Here is a 14,629-nt window from a genome sequence, read left to right as displayed (position 1 = left end):
AGCACCCATAGTACAATAAATAACTCATCAAATATCAGTTTGAACTATCAGTCAAATCTAAACATCTGCCCACTGCTGATATTTCTTTTAAGCAATTATCTGCGGAGACAGATGTCATTCCAATATTAACGTGCACTCCCTGCTGACGATATCTTATGTGTGCATAGTATAATAAACTGTAAAAGTGCAGAACATGCATAGAAAGACACACAAAGTAAATGAGATAGAGAAAGATGGATCTCACCTCTGACATTTATTTAACTCTATTTACACCACTGCAGAAATATAGCACTGACCGGCGGGAACCGGTCATCTCAAAAAGACTGCTACAGAAAAACGAAAGTGGATTCTCAGTGTCAAGAGCAAAATGGCAGGCAATTCAACAATGCTCGCATCTCGGAAAAACAAACCAAATCTGTACACAATTAGTATTTCTTTGTCATTTAGCGAAAGGTACGTTTCAAATAAAAACAAATGGGATAAATTAAAGTTGTGTCAGGATTATATTACCATATGTAAGATAATAGAGAAAACTAGGATAGCACTGAAGAACACGGCAGTTGTGATGATAGCTGCATAAACATTGTCAATACATTGTTGAATTGCTTGTTGGAAGAGACAGATGGTGAAGAAACAAAAGCAGTATCTCTTGACTTGTCACTCAAGTTGAAGAATGGCACAGTACGGGAATCTGAGGTCATGAGGAGTCGGAAGATTATCTAAATCAGTACTCTTTCAGAACTTAATTCATCCTGATTTGATTGACACGCCAATGGAGGACCTGCCATTGGTCGCCATGGACAGTTGAGGCCTGTGTTTGCACTTGTGATGAATATGTTTCTACCAAAACCAGTGAAATGCGCTTATTCACATCCCTTCCTCCTAAAAAGTACAACAAGCATGATTTTACACATTACCTAATGATGTCATTGTTTTACAATAGTGGTCTGCAGGCTGAGTTAAAGCCGTTGTTTTGTACAGCAGTCAGGATAAAGAGGGATTGCTTGCTCTTCTGATGTTGCGGCCAGTCATGTAACCTTCAATGAGGCAATAATAAGTGGCTGAAGGGCAAGGTGTAAAAATGCTACTTGTTGTACCTTGTTCGTGTTTAGTGTTGAGGCTGAATTTAGTCCAGTCCAGTAGGTGGGGCCCTGTTGGGGGCCATCGGAAGAACAGCCAGGAGGAGGGCAGGAGGCACACTCAGAGAGAGCAAGACGGCTGAACTTCACCACTCACCTACAATCACACTGTCCACAATCAACCCTATTGAACTTCCTGAAAGAGTGGAGGCTTAATGACAAATGATTGTCATGTTGGTGTGGCCAGATGTTTGAAAGGTAAAAGTAAAACCCTTCTAATAAAGGCAATAAAAGAATGTTATATAGCATATATATATATTTATATATATATGTATCTATAGGTCTCTGTTCCAATAGTTCAGTAAAGTGCTTTGCTTAGAGGGTGAAGTATATACAAGGGAGAGTGGCGGCTTTGCCAAAGTTTGGCAGAGGGCTTAAAAAGAGGGATGTCCACAACACTCGATAAAACACACACACACACACACACAATCATCAGGAAGAACGCAGGTGTGCGAGTGTGAGGAGCACAGTTCACACAGGAGAGGTACCTGGCTGGCCCCAGCTGTCCTGGTAAGCATCCTCCCTGAGGAGGCGGGGCCTACCTGGGGAAGAGGGGAGGGGCAAAGGTGACGGGGGGAGGAGCTTGCTGTTGGGGCTCGTGATGTCGCCCTCGGCAACTAGCGTCAGGTCCATTCCATTCTCCTCCTCCTCCAGTGCTTGGGCCCCGCCCTCGCGCTGCCACTCCGAAGTCCCCAAGGACATCCCACTGTGGCTTCGCGAAGAGGCGGGGTTTCTGTGAAGTGGCATCAAGGCGCGGCGAGGGCCCTGAACTTCTACAGCCGAATCCAGGCTCTGCGACTGGTGACTGGCGCTGAGGGCGGAGCCATTCTCCTTGGAGCGTGGGCGGGGCTTATGTGAGGCGGAGGAGGAGCCGAGGGGCTCGTGGCTGGGGTTCGTTTCTGGGTCCAGGCGCAGGAAGTCGGGCAGGACGAGGTCAGATTTGTTCAGCAGACCCCGCTGGTCGTCAGCTCGGTTGCTCTGTGCTTTGGATATGAGCTCGAAGAATTCTGGCCGGAAAACATACAAGCGGTTTCAAATATTTATCACAAAATGTTGAGGAAAAAAATATATAATAATAAATACACCAGTACATGTTGGAGACACAGCAGTGTGCAGGAGAAAAGGAGCATTCCTCAGTTAAAAGGACATTAGTATCAGATTCACTGTGCTAGCATTAGCTTCATCAGCCAACATTGCTATGCAGACCAGTTAAGCAAGAGTTGTAGCCAAGCAACTTCAGAGCTAAATCAAGTGTCAAAGACAATTTGGTATAGAGGGAAGAAAAAACAGGAGACAGAGTTAGACAGAGGGCAGTGTGTTTTACCTTCGGCTTCATCTATATTAAGCTTTTTCTGTTTTCGTTTTTCCACCTGGGCCCTGGTTTTGACAGACGTAGCCTTCCCTGACGATCTGTCCTCCCCCTGGGTGGTCACAATGAGAATGGGGCACATTAGGGCTGTGTGGATGAGTGGCGGCTTTGCTAGACTGGGGTTCTTTCGAGGGGCTGGCGTATGTCTAAAGGGGCCTCGTGGCGTAGTACAGGGGCCGGTGGACTATTTCCCGAGCTAATGCACATACAGTCGCATCCACATACACACAAACATTACGGCTAGTAGCAAGACTAACCTACCAGTTCCACACTAACACAGCACAGCACAGCACAACAGCCAACACCACCACCAATGCAACAACAGCAAACCCCACAGCACAGATCTCCGCACGACAGCTCTCCTTTAGCTGTTTTTCCCCTGTTCACTGACACCGCTATCCCCAACTACGGAGCAGAGAGATTAAACTTAAAGGAACAGTTTGGCAAAAAATCAGTTTACACAATTTTTTTCTTACCCCAAAATGTGGTCAAACAGCCAAGACATGTTTGGTGTCTGAAGTTTGTTTCTTTAGTTTTGCACTGGAGCTATAAGGCTAGAAAGTAATGGAAGCTTAGCATTGTGCAAACTGAACACCTACATCATCACACACTTGCGTCAAACTACTTTAAGCTGTTAAGTACTCTCAAATGAAAAACGTTGCTTATGTGGTTTCTGATACTGTATGTCCTCATGTTCATATGACATATTTTTATCTTAAACAAATGGATTAATTTAGCAAATCTGAATTCTGTCTGTACTATTTCATTTTTATGTACAGTAGTTTGTCATACAGTGCCAGAAACTACATAATTAAGTCTATTTGAGATCATTTAAAAGTTTAACCAGGTTTGAGGTGTGATGATTTAAGCATGCGTAATGCTAATAGGTATAAGCGCCCATTACTTGTTAGCTACATTAGCCTTGTAGCTCCAGTATAAAAACTAAAATAAAAACACAGTTCATTTGGACACAGTCTTGGCTTATTCTGGAGTAAGGAGAAAATTACATAAATTAGATTTAAAAAATTTTTTTCTATATAATTTTGCCAAACTATGCTTTAACCCAAAAACTCATCCACTCAAATGGGTCGTGTCTGGGCCCAGAGCAAGAATGAGGTGTAGGGAGGTTGGAGGAAGAGTGTGGTTAGATCATCCACAGATACAAACAGCTTCAGGTGGACAGAGAGGAGGTAGAGGGGCCAGCCATGCACAGACCCCCCTCCCACGCACACAGGCCAAGGAGGCAGAGAGACAGAGAAAGAGAGAGAGAAGAGGTGATCTTGGAGAGAAGGAGCATCAGTTTCAGTGAATGAAGAGGTACGGCTCACTTACTGTGGCAGACTGGCTTCGTGTGGAGAGCGGTGGCCCATGGCTCTTTGCTGGGGCCAGTTTCTGTTTGTCTGTCAGGGGAGAAGAAGAATGAGGAAAATGAGATCAGACATCAGGCCCAGCATTTATACAGCAGAAACAGATAAAAGATAGAAGGTCCAAAATTAGAAGGAAATCAAAATGAATGGCCCTTCCTGATAAAACAGCTGATTTACAGGGAATCTGCCCAGCACTGGACAATACCAGAAACATACAGTCAAATGCAAACGTTTAATTCAAATTCAATTTCCAAATACGTTTTGTTGATTTTCTAAGTGAACAGTACTCTACCGGGAATAAACTTAAATATTTTCCTCCAATTTCTACTTGTTTGCTGAGTTTAACATATGTAACATATAAAACATTTTTAAAAGGCCACAGTTTGTTTTATTATTATTTATTTACAATATTTCAGCAGATAAACAGAAATTATGCATTAAAAGATGCAGAAAAGTGTTCTCTACAGAGGATGTGAACTTATTTTCACTTAGAAAATCAACAAAACATTGACCCACACACTACTGTGAAAAAGTATTTGACCCTCACCCAATTTCTTCTATTTTTGCTAATTTGTCAAATGTTTCAGATCCAACAAATTTTAATATAATATAAAGGCAACACAAGTAAACACAACATGCAGCTTTTAAATGATCAATCCATTCATAGAAGATAAAGATTTATTCAAAACCCATATTGCCCGTGTGAAAAAGTAAGTGCCCCCTAAACCTAATAACTGGTTGTGTCGCCCTTGGAAGTAACAGCTGCAATCAAGCGTTTGCAATAACTTGATGAGTGATGTGATGAGTCTTTTACATCACTGTGGAGAATTGCATCAATTTAGCTCGTTTAAGGTCTTGCCACAGCATCTCAATGGGATTCAAGTCAGGACTTTGACTCATACACTCCAAAACCTTAATTTAGTTTCTTTTGAGCCATTCAGAAGTGGACTTGCTTGTGTGCTTCATGTCCTTATCCTGCTGCATGACCCAACTGCACTTGAGCTTTAGGTCATGAACTGAGACGCAGACATTTGCCTTCAGGATTTTCTGATAGAGAGCAGAATTCATGGTACCATCAATTATGACAAGCCGTCCAGATCCTGCAGAAGCAAAGCAGGCTTAGACCACCACCATGTTTGACCGTTGGTATGATGTTCTTATGGAGGAATGCAGTGTTAGCTTTAAGCCAGATGTAACGGGACCTGTGTCTTCCAAAAAGTTCCATCTTTGACTCATCAGTCCACAGAATATTGTCCCAAAAGTCTTCATCTAGATGTTTTTTGGCAAACGTGAGATGAGCCTTAGTGTTCTGTTTGGTCAGCAGTGCTTTGTGCCTGGCGGCTCTCCCATAGATGCCATTTTTCCCCAGTGTTTGTCTTATTGTGTACATTGACCTTAACTGAAGCAAGTGAGGCCTGCAGGCCATTAGATGTTTGTCTGAGTCCTTTTGTGACCTCCTGGATGAGTCGTCTGTGATTCACTGGAATCCAATAGCCTTGGCTTTGTAACCATTTCCAGACTGGTTGATTTCAATGACTTTGTTTTGCATCTGTATTTGAAACTCTTTAGAACGTGGCATCATGTGCTGCTTTTTGAGACCTTCTAGTCTGCTTCACATTGTCAGACAGGTTCTATTTAAGTGATGTTTAGATTCAACAGGTCTAATGTTTAGATTCAGTCATGCCTGGGTGTGGATAGTGAAAGCACTGTGTATATATTATCTATTATTTATGTTCTTATGACCATTTTTCTTAGCATCTTTTTATTTCTTTTAAAGTGAAGTTGAAAGATTTAGATTTATCACAAGTTTAATTTTTAAATAAAAACAAAGCTGTCCCACGTTTTCATGTTACTGTGCTTCCGTGTTTTGTGTGATAAATATATAATATACTTCTAATATACGAGTCCTGTGCACATTCACAGTTATAATTTGTAGGAAACTGAGAACCTGAAAAAAAAATTTAAAAAATGAATTTTGGATGATTCCAGAATGATGAACAGAGCTGTAGATAATTCTAATATCTGAGAAAGCTGTACAAAATCAAGAATGAAGTTTTAATAAGATTAATATCCAGAATTCCCCAAGTTTCAGAAGTCCTGAAGCCAAAACCTGACAGAAAATTATTCTAATAAGATAATTATATTCACAGAATACTTGAAATATTGGATAAAACATCTAATAACGTCTTTAGGTGTGTTGTTTATAATATTCATATCTACAATTTATAAGTCATCACTGAATATAAGATTCCAGACTCCAGACTCTGGTAATGTATGTGGTCTTGCCTTTTCCCGGGACGTGTTCAGCTGCCTCCAGCACCACCCTGAGTCCATCAAGGTTGGAAATGGGCAGGCCGAGATCCAGTGGCTCTTTCTCCCCACTCTGTTTAGACACACACTCAGAATCAGTTTTATTTTGTCAGGCATGTTACACATAGTAGGAAGGCGAAGGCCCACATTTAGCCTAACATATACCATATTAAACAGACAGACACTGCGCTGCTGTAAATCCAGTTAAACAGGACTAATTATTTCCTGTATGTAATGAAACATGCAGTAATTTTGGTATTGCTTAAGTACGGACAATATTGATGATTTGCCTAAAAAAGCGTATTGTTGATCGCAATACCGATATTCATTGCGATAACGATAAAATATCGTCATATTGCCCACCAGATCATCACTTTCTCCACTTCACTTTAAAGGATTAAAGAAGGGAAAAACCTCTACAACTAGCTTTTTATTTCATTCGTCACCAGCAGCTCAGCTCTGCTTAGTGAATGGGTTACTCACAATCCTGGCCACTAGGTCTCCTAAGTGCAGGCCGTACTTGGCCACGACTGGCCTCAACACCTCAGTCACAGGCTTAGTGGGTTTAGCTTTCAGTCCGACAGAGCGGTTTATGGGCACCAGATCCAGCCTAGGAGAGCGAGGGAACACGCTGATCATTCAAATATGCATGACTAATGATTACAACTATGCATGACATCTATGATGATAACTATGCATGACTAATGATTACAACTATGCATGACTAATGTTGTATAAGACTAGACATAAGCATCTGCATAAACATCTAATTTTTACATTGATAAATAGATTAACGGAACAATGGATGGATAAACATATAAATAAATGACCTTATTAATCTAAGCAAATTGATGGATGGATGGCCAAATGGACAAACAGACGTGATGTGTGATGTGTGTGTGTAGGTGTGTATACCTGAATAATGTACGCTTCTCTAGTCGCAGGTCGCGGGAACACAGTGTCATGCAGTCCTGGTCTAATACTAAAGGCTTTACACACAGACAATACACTCTATTATTATACAATGCACCACCACAGGATTGGATGACACACGCACATGCAATTATGCAACCACACACGCACACACAACACACACATACAGAGAGCTGAATCGTAGGAGTAATATATTGTTGCTGTTAGAACAAAACCTTGGAAACGATAACTTTATAGGAGAAAGAAAAATCTATAAATGTAAAACATCTAAATAAATGAATAAATAAATGAGAAAACTGTAAAGTAATTCTGGATCATTTATATTTGCTCATGCATTGTAAATTGTAATGTCAAGGGCAGCAGGAAAAAAAAGAAATTGTAAGGTTTTCTTAAGACAGTGCTGTCATATAGGGCTGTCAAACACATTAACACAATAACTGAGGTCTTTTCCTCTTTTGACCATTTGTACTGTCTGTAATAGTGCAGGCTGAAGCTCAGCTGCACACAATGTATGTTGCTATGAAAGAACATGCAATTGTAGCCTTCTTTCTCTAATACAGGTTTTAAACACCCTTTAAAGCAATACGTTTAGCACCATCAGCAGACTACACTACACAGTGCTCACAGAAGAGCCATGGTTAAATCAATGAGCAGAAAACTAACAAAAGTAATAGCAAAATGGCAAGGTACGCTGACTGTATATATGATATAACATAAATCGATGGAAAACATAAAATGTGGCCTGTGCAAAGTTATAGCACATTTTACATTTTCTTTTACTTTTTCCCAATATAAATAGAAATGGTGCACTAAAATTTGCATATATTTAATTTCTATTATATTGAGGTTTGTCCCCTGTAGAGGATGTGTACCTATGTCATTTGACTGGAGGACTTAAAACTTTTGGCATCAAATGTCTTTGGCTGGAACCTGCAGCCACTGTTGCGGTCACTGGACGTTGGTGATGAAACCATGTGATTTTCATGTTGAGGTTCATGTGAACCCTCTGCTATTGAACCCTAATGTTATGCAATGAGTGATAAATACATTCTGTTAAAGCCTATTTTGTCCACTTATATAGTTAGAACAGAATTTGCTGCCTTTCAAACAGCACAACAACAAACAACATGTTCTTCAGGGTCAAATAAAACAAATGCATTTAAGCATAATTAACTACATAAAATCATCAAATGAATAATTCAGCACTGGTATATATATTATACAGTATATAATACAGAATACATATAGTTATATACAAATTTGTAGAATTGAACATGTTCACCTGAGTTGCATATTGTCATAATTTCCCTACTGACTCAACTAATCAGTTCATTAACAAGCCTCTCTTGCGTTTAGAATGGCTATTTCAGTGCAGGGCACAGTTGCACTAAAGCTTACAGTGCAGGAGTACACCAGCATCAAGACTAGGAAACACTGCTCTATTTCAATAATAACCAACAAACAAAAGCAGTACTGAATAGGAAAGCTGAGTGGAAGTGTGTTTGTGCAGCTGTGCAAGACTTACCTTCTCTCCTCCCACCAGAAACAGGTCTACAGCTGCCAGGTTAATGCAGAGTTTCTCACACAGGCCCAGCAGAATCTCCCTGATCGACACGCCTGGCCTTATGGGCACTGAGCAACAGGAACCATCCGGCAGGTTAATGTTGCAGTAACGCACGGAACGCTCAGATAACGACATGGAGTTACGTGACGCCTCTCCCTGAGAGAGTGAGAGAGAGAGAGAGAGAGAGAGAGGGCAAAAAACAAGGATGGAGGAATAAAAAAGGTTGTCTGCTGTTCTCTGCTGTAGGCACTAATGTTTTTTTCTCTTCACTCACTTTTTGCAAATGTGTATTAACAGAAGGTATCATTTGTCAAACCATGTTTTATTTTCAGATATTTCACTGAGGAAAACTAACAAACTATATAGGCTATTTAGTTTAGCTTAAAAATGAAAACAGAAACAGGATGGATCAGTGGCGAGTCCAAGTGCCACAAAAGTACTTTTATTATTGTGTAAAGTTTAAACACAGCTTGCAAATTGGTTCTGGCATGTAAAACACATTTTGCTCAAAAAAGAAACATTTTCTTAAGAGGTGCGCTGCGTAGAGCTGATAAAGGGGACCACGGCTAAAAAGGTTTAGCATTACTGAATTTAAATTCATGAACTGGAAGGATAGGTTTCAGTACAGGATGGGAGATCTTTAAAGTAGCTTTCAGTAGAAAAGCATGCGATGCTCTAGGGTAAGGCAGTTTATGTTTCAGAGGGTTTATACACTACATCAGTGTACATGGTTCTGGTGTTCAGCAGCCTGTGTGGCCATGTAGCTCAGTCTGTGGTTGGGCTGCAGGTTCCTCACCTCGTTTTTGCCAGAAGCAGAGGTGCCAAGCTCCAAACTCGCCCCAGATGACAAAGAGCCCTGTGACTCTCTCCGTCCATTACTGCCCGAAAAACCTGCACAAACACAAATACACTCATTCATAATCACTCATTCATTCTATAGAGCTCATAATCACTGATTCTGACTACTGAAATCTACCTTACAAGTGTACATTTTCTGAACAGGGCAATGCATGCACTAAATAATTTAACCCACTGAACCTAAGATTTATTATTCTGTTATTAATTGTAAGACATTTTATTCAGCAACTGCTATGAATAAATGATTCTGTAATTACCCTGAAATTTGAACATTATTAGTTATAGAAATGAAGAACTGAAGTGTGCAACCCACATATAAGCTCTTAGTGTCTAAAGGGTTCAAAATTATGCTTTATATATACTCACATGCAACTTTATTAGGTGGACCTACCTTGTATCTATACTCACTATCTATTTTATCAGGTTTGCTTACCATGCAGGTGCACTTTGTGGTTCCACAATTACAGACTGTAGTGCATCTGTTTCTCTGCATAATTTGTTAGGCCCCGACCACATTCATCAATGGTCAGGACCCCCACAGGACTGGAGCTCAAAACGGTGGTGGATCATTCTGAGACTGTTCCAAGGTAGGTCCTGACCACTGATCACTGATGAATAAGGTAAAGGGGGTCACAGATGGACTACAGTCTGTAAATGTAATACAAAGTGCATCTATATGGTAAGCAGAACTGATAAAGTGAACAATGAGTGTACATGAAAGGCGCACCTAATGAAGTGGCCAGTGCATGTATGATAAAATGTAATTAAATGGTCAGTCACGTCGACTTACTGTACTCTCCCAGATCTCTCTTTTTGGGTCCTTTCCCAAAGCTCCGGTTCCTGGACCAGGAGAAAAAAATACCTTTCTTTTTATCGCTCTGCTCATCTTTGCTCTCCTCGTTCAGCGATTTTCCTGATTTACTCTTCTTCTCCTCCTGCAACGGTCAAACAGTGTTAATCCTTCATCTGTTCTTTCCTCATTCACACAAACACAGAGCAAGTGATAACAGAGAGAGATCCATTTCCCAAACACTGAAAATCTTTCCTATAAACTGACTGTCACTGCGCAGCTCTGACGCGATGTAAGGCAGGAATGAAGAGTGTTAGAAACAGCTTATAAAAATACTTCACAGGTCGACGTGTTCAAGACTGCCCCCTGGCACATGTGCCCCCGGTTCAATGAAACAGTAAGCATTAACACTAACCAAGTAGTGTTCAGTGTCTTACACAACTCTTTCAACACATCATGTCATCAGCAACCCTTATACAGTTACAGCTATTACTTTTGTTCTGCTATCCTATCTAAACATAACTGCATCATTATTTATACAGTTACATAATGAAATTCATGTACATTCGATTTGTACTCTAATTTGTACTCTACTTTAATTTTATTTCAAGGTGCACAAAATAAGCCTTTCTGACTTGAGTCAGGTTAAGAAAAAAAAAGGGTTCCAGGAATGGAATTTAGAATCAATACACTAAGCTATGGCCGTTCTCTGCACAAAAGGCTAATTTCTATATCTTTCAAGTTTTACATTTTGGACATGGTCTATGTTACCTGATTTCTTGCTTGTGGTTTTGTTGTCACAGTATGTAAAGCAGCCAGTGATGCTCTGTCTGCTGCCCTCAGTTTTGAGCCAGCACTTAGAAACCCATATGTTCTCTGTCTTTCAGACCCTCTAGTTCCTAAATAGTTGAACTGATATAGAACCTTTACATCATGGAGATTCTTTAAACGCTAAAATCTCCCTAAACTTACACATCTCATTTACAAAAACAGTCCTTTAAAGGACCATCAACACACATAAATTTAAGGCAGGCTTTAGCCAAGGTGTAGCCTTCATGCAACTAGTTGCGTGAAACATAATTTCTGTGCAACTTGACAGTTACACAAAGTCAACATTTAATTAACCAACTAGTTAACCAAATTAGCAGCTCATACTTTTTGATGCATCCCATCATTCTCACTATATAAAGTATGATTTTTTTAAGCTGTCTCTTACATTCTTTTTATCTATGTTTCTCTCTTATCTTGTATGATTTGACTTTTAAATGTGCTCTATTCTATATATTTAAGGGTATATATGTAATATGTAAGTAGCCATTAATGTTGTAGCACTTTCTCGTCACCCTGTGCTAAAAGCACTGCGATGTCATTGAGGATTGCATCTCAGGCTCTCCTTCTGTAATAGTTTTGATCATTTGGATCCCAATGGAATCTGAGCTCTGTATGAAATCAGAAGGCATTTAAAGAGCAGATAATTAAACTATCTAGCTATGCAGAGTGTGGTAAGAACAGGCCAACAAAGAAGAATAAATGCTGGAACAAGCAGCCGTTTAAGCAGCTGTTAGCGTTAGCTGGTTAGTTAGACCAGCTGGTTACAGAAGTATTAGCTTCGAGAAGCTTGTTTGTTGTCATGGCGGAGGAGGATCTTCTTTTCAATCCTCTAACCATCTTCTGTTTTATTTTCTCATCCACTGATCCCATGAAATCAACCGTTTGAAATGATGTTTTATATGATCATGTGACACATTATTAGCTTTTTAATTGGCCACTTCATTAAAACTATTTCCATGAAGTTGAGAAGCTTGCAACTGTTGCAGGTTGCAGCTGAGTTTCAAATGAGTTGCAGGACGCTTTACATTATGCAACTTAAGTGCAATTTAGTTTTATGTGGGTTTCAAGCAACTAAAGTTGCATGTAAGTTACACCATGTAAAAGATGTGTAAGGTTCAAGGTTCTTTAATGCTGCTGTAGACCTGGGGCCTTCAGCTCTGGTCCTGGAAGAGTCCACCAGTTCCAATTAACTGATGATTTAAACTGTGCTGGACAATCTCTTCCAACACCTCCCACCTGACCACAGAGCCTGCTGAATATTCTGATAGGCTGCCTAGGTTTTACAGGTTTGATGATAACTCTGCTAATGATAAACTAAGTAAGGTGTGAACAAGCCGAAATGACTCATATTTCACACCTAAACTACATTTACATAATTTGATTTGTTGTGTGAATATGCACAGAGTGTTCTGCCACAGGGAATTCTGCTACTTAAATAAACGGACACATAGCATGTGTATAATAAGTCCACTTTAAATCATAATGGTACATTTTGCAATTCACTTCAAAAAGTGTGTCGGATAAACAAGTGGAAGGTGACGTGAGTGTGGATGTATATGTGTGCCATTCTGCCGTACCTTCTTGGGTGTTGAGAGATTGGAGCGGTCTGAGCTGGTGCTGTGCTTGGATGTGGGGCTGCTGGGGATGTGGTAAGGGTCCGGGAGGGGACGGCCCTCCACCTCTGCCAGCATACACTCCTGATACAGGAAAGACTTCAGGAAGCGGGTGTAACTGTCGAACTTCATCAGGTTAAAAATCTGCAAGGAAAGAGAGAGAGAGGGAGGGACTTCACTCATCCTGAAACAAACTGTGCACAACATACATATCGCTATTGTCAGAAGAAAACCTTGTATCTCCATTTTTGACATTTTTCAGTTTTTGACATAATGTGAAAATACCTGATACCCTTTACATTGTATGTAAATTTCATGATGAATGGACTAAAAGAAATGGCCCAAAATGACTTTAAAGAAAAAATAAAAATGACTCCTGTAAAGTTATCATTTTGGCGATATGAGGTTTTCTTCCGACAACAGCAATATAAGGACTAATTATACAAATTTACACAATTTACAATACTTACAATAAAGGGGAATTCCACCAATTTTCCAAGATTTCTATTATATTGTTAAGATGTAAGCAAAGTCATTTGGAGAGCTCTGATGTGAAATGCTCCGTTCTAGAGAAACAGATCAAATTAGAATTGTTCACAGTAGTGGAGAGACTTCCGAAGCATTAAATGCCTCTAAAAGATCCCTCACAGAAAGTGATTGTATGAAATGGTTATGCTTACGTTGCCTGATGCCTGAGACATTTTTTTATTATAGTTTTGAAAGGTTTTGGCCTAAAATGTTTTTTTTTAAATGCATTCATGGTGGATAGATGCACGAAGGGTTGTAAGGCAACATAAGCTGCAAAGTAAACTAAAATTGTTTGGATTTATCACTATTTTACCATTATCAGCATTAAATAAAACTCGGAACACATGTAGGTTTACTGGTTATTTTAGACAGTGAATAAAATGGCTATATTTGCATTTTAGACATTATGACCCCTGATTCCAGTCACCAGCACGGTAAAGAAATCTGATTCAGTAAGTTTGTCTTCAAACCACTCTGAAATCAACTGTTTACATCTCAACCATTGACGTATACAGAAACTTTGAAAACTCAGTGGAATTCCCCTTTAAACAACACTCTGGGTGTGCAAATGCAAACTTCACTGTGGGTGAATATTTACATTGATTTAACTTGAGGTAGATCTTCTTGAAATTTAAAAATGTGCAGATGTATATTATACACATGTATGTATTGTTTGAGCTGAAAGAGAAAGCTAGAGAGAGAGAGAGAGATAGAGAGAGATAGAGATAGAGAGAGAGAGAGAGAGAGAGAGAGATAGAGAGAGAGAGAGAGAGAGAGAGAGAGAGAGAGAGAGAGAGAGAGAGAGAACAGATTGAAGTTGTAACCGCTGGAGTCTTCCTTTTTGTTGTGTTGTTTTGGGGAATGTTTTTGGTCTTTTATCACTAAATTCACATTCTTATCTCTTTATGAGCCTAAAGTGCTGAGATCTGTTGATGAAAAAAACAACTCAGAACAAAAGGAGATGTTGGACACACAGTTTCTGAATATAGTTGTTCTACAGGGTGATAAGAGGCTCCCTTTGACAGAACAGATCTCACATTCAGAGCACAGAGATGTGAGACGATGAGAGCAGTGAATTCTGGGTACGTTTCTGACACCACATGCTGGGCTTTTGCCCCAGGCCTTGCAAAAGCCTTTCTCCCTCAGTCATGTGCTCGGTGCGCTTAGGCTGTGAAGCACTACAGCTTGGGAGGCTATTTTCAGAACCTCGTGATAGCGGACTCGGAGGTAGCGTCGTTCGTTAACCACAGAGGAAAAAAAAAAAACACTGTATCTCCATATGGGGTCTTTTTCAAAGCTACTGGTCACAACTTACAGTTACACAGAA

General features: G+C 40.0%; 1 protein-coding gene across 4 annotated transcripts in view; it reads right to left on the bottom strand.

Moving 5' to 3' along the window:
• Nucleotides 1-233: 233 nt before the first annotated feature.
• The window catches only part of rgs12b (regulator of G protein signaling 12b), an 89,604-nt gene continuing 75,208 nt past the window's right edge, over nt 234-14,629 (bottom strand). For 2 of the 4 annotated variants that reach the window (XM_036574821.1, XM_036574822.1), the window contains exons 9-18: nt 12,739-12,918; nt 10,331-10,475; nt 9,479-9,573; nt 8,644-8,838; nt 7,101-7,174; nt 6,669-6,795; nt 6,162-6,258; nt 3,841-3,908; nt 2,464-2,560; nt 234-2,146 (exon numbers count right to left, since the gene is read on the bottom strand). In XM_036574821.1, coding sequence (XP_036430714.1) covers nt 1,611-2,146; nt 2,464-2,560; nt 3,841-3,908; nt 6,162-6,258; nt 6,669-6,795; nt 7,101-7,174; nt 8,644-8,838; nt 9,479-9,573; nt 10,331-10,475; nt 12,739-12,918 — 1,614 coding nt within the window. In that variant the 3' untranslated portion in view covers nt 234-1,610. The remainder of the gene's footprint in view (nt 2,147-2,463; nt 2,561-3,840; nt 3,909-6,161; nt 6,259-6,668; nt 6,796-7,100; nt 7,175-8,643; nt 8,839-9,478; nt 9,574-10,330; nt 10,476-12,738; nt 12,919-14,629) is intronic. The other 2 variants (XM_036574823.1, XM_036574824.1) reach the window with 2 other exon arrangements.

This window comes from Colossoma macropomum, unplaced genomic scaffold (genome assembly GCF_904425465.1).
Source record: "Colossoma macropomum unplaced genomic scaffold, Colossoma_macropomum, whole genome shotgun sequence".
In the NCBI taxonomy this organism is placed as follows: Eukaryota; Metazoa; Chordata; class Actinopteri; order Characiformes; family Serrasalmidae; genus Colossoma; species Colossoma macropomum.
This window is presented reverse-complemented; position numbering and strand designations above follow the sequence as displayed.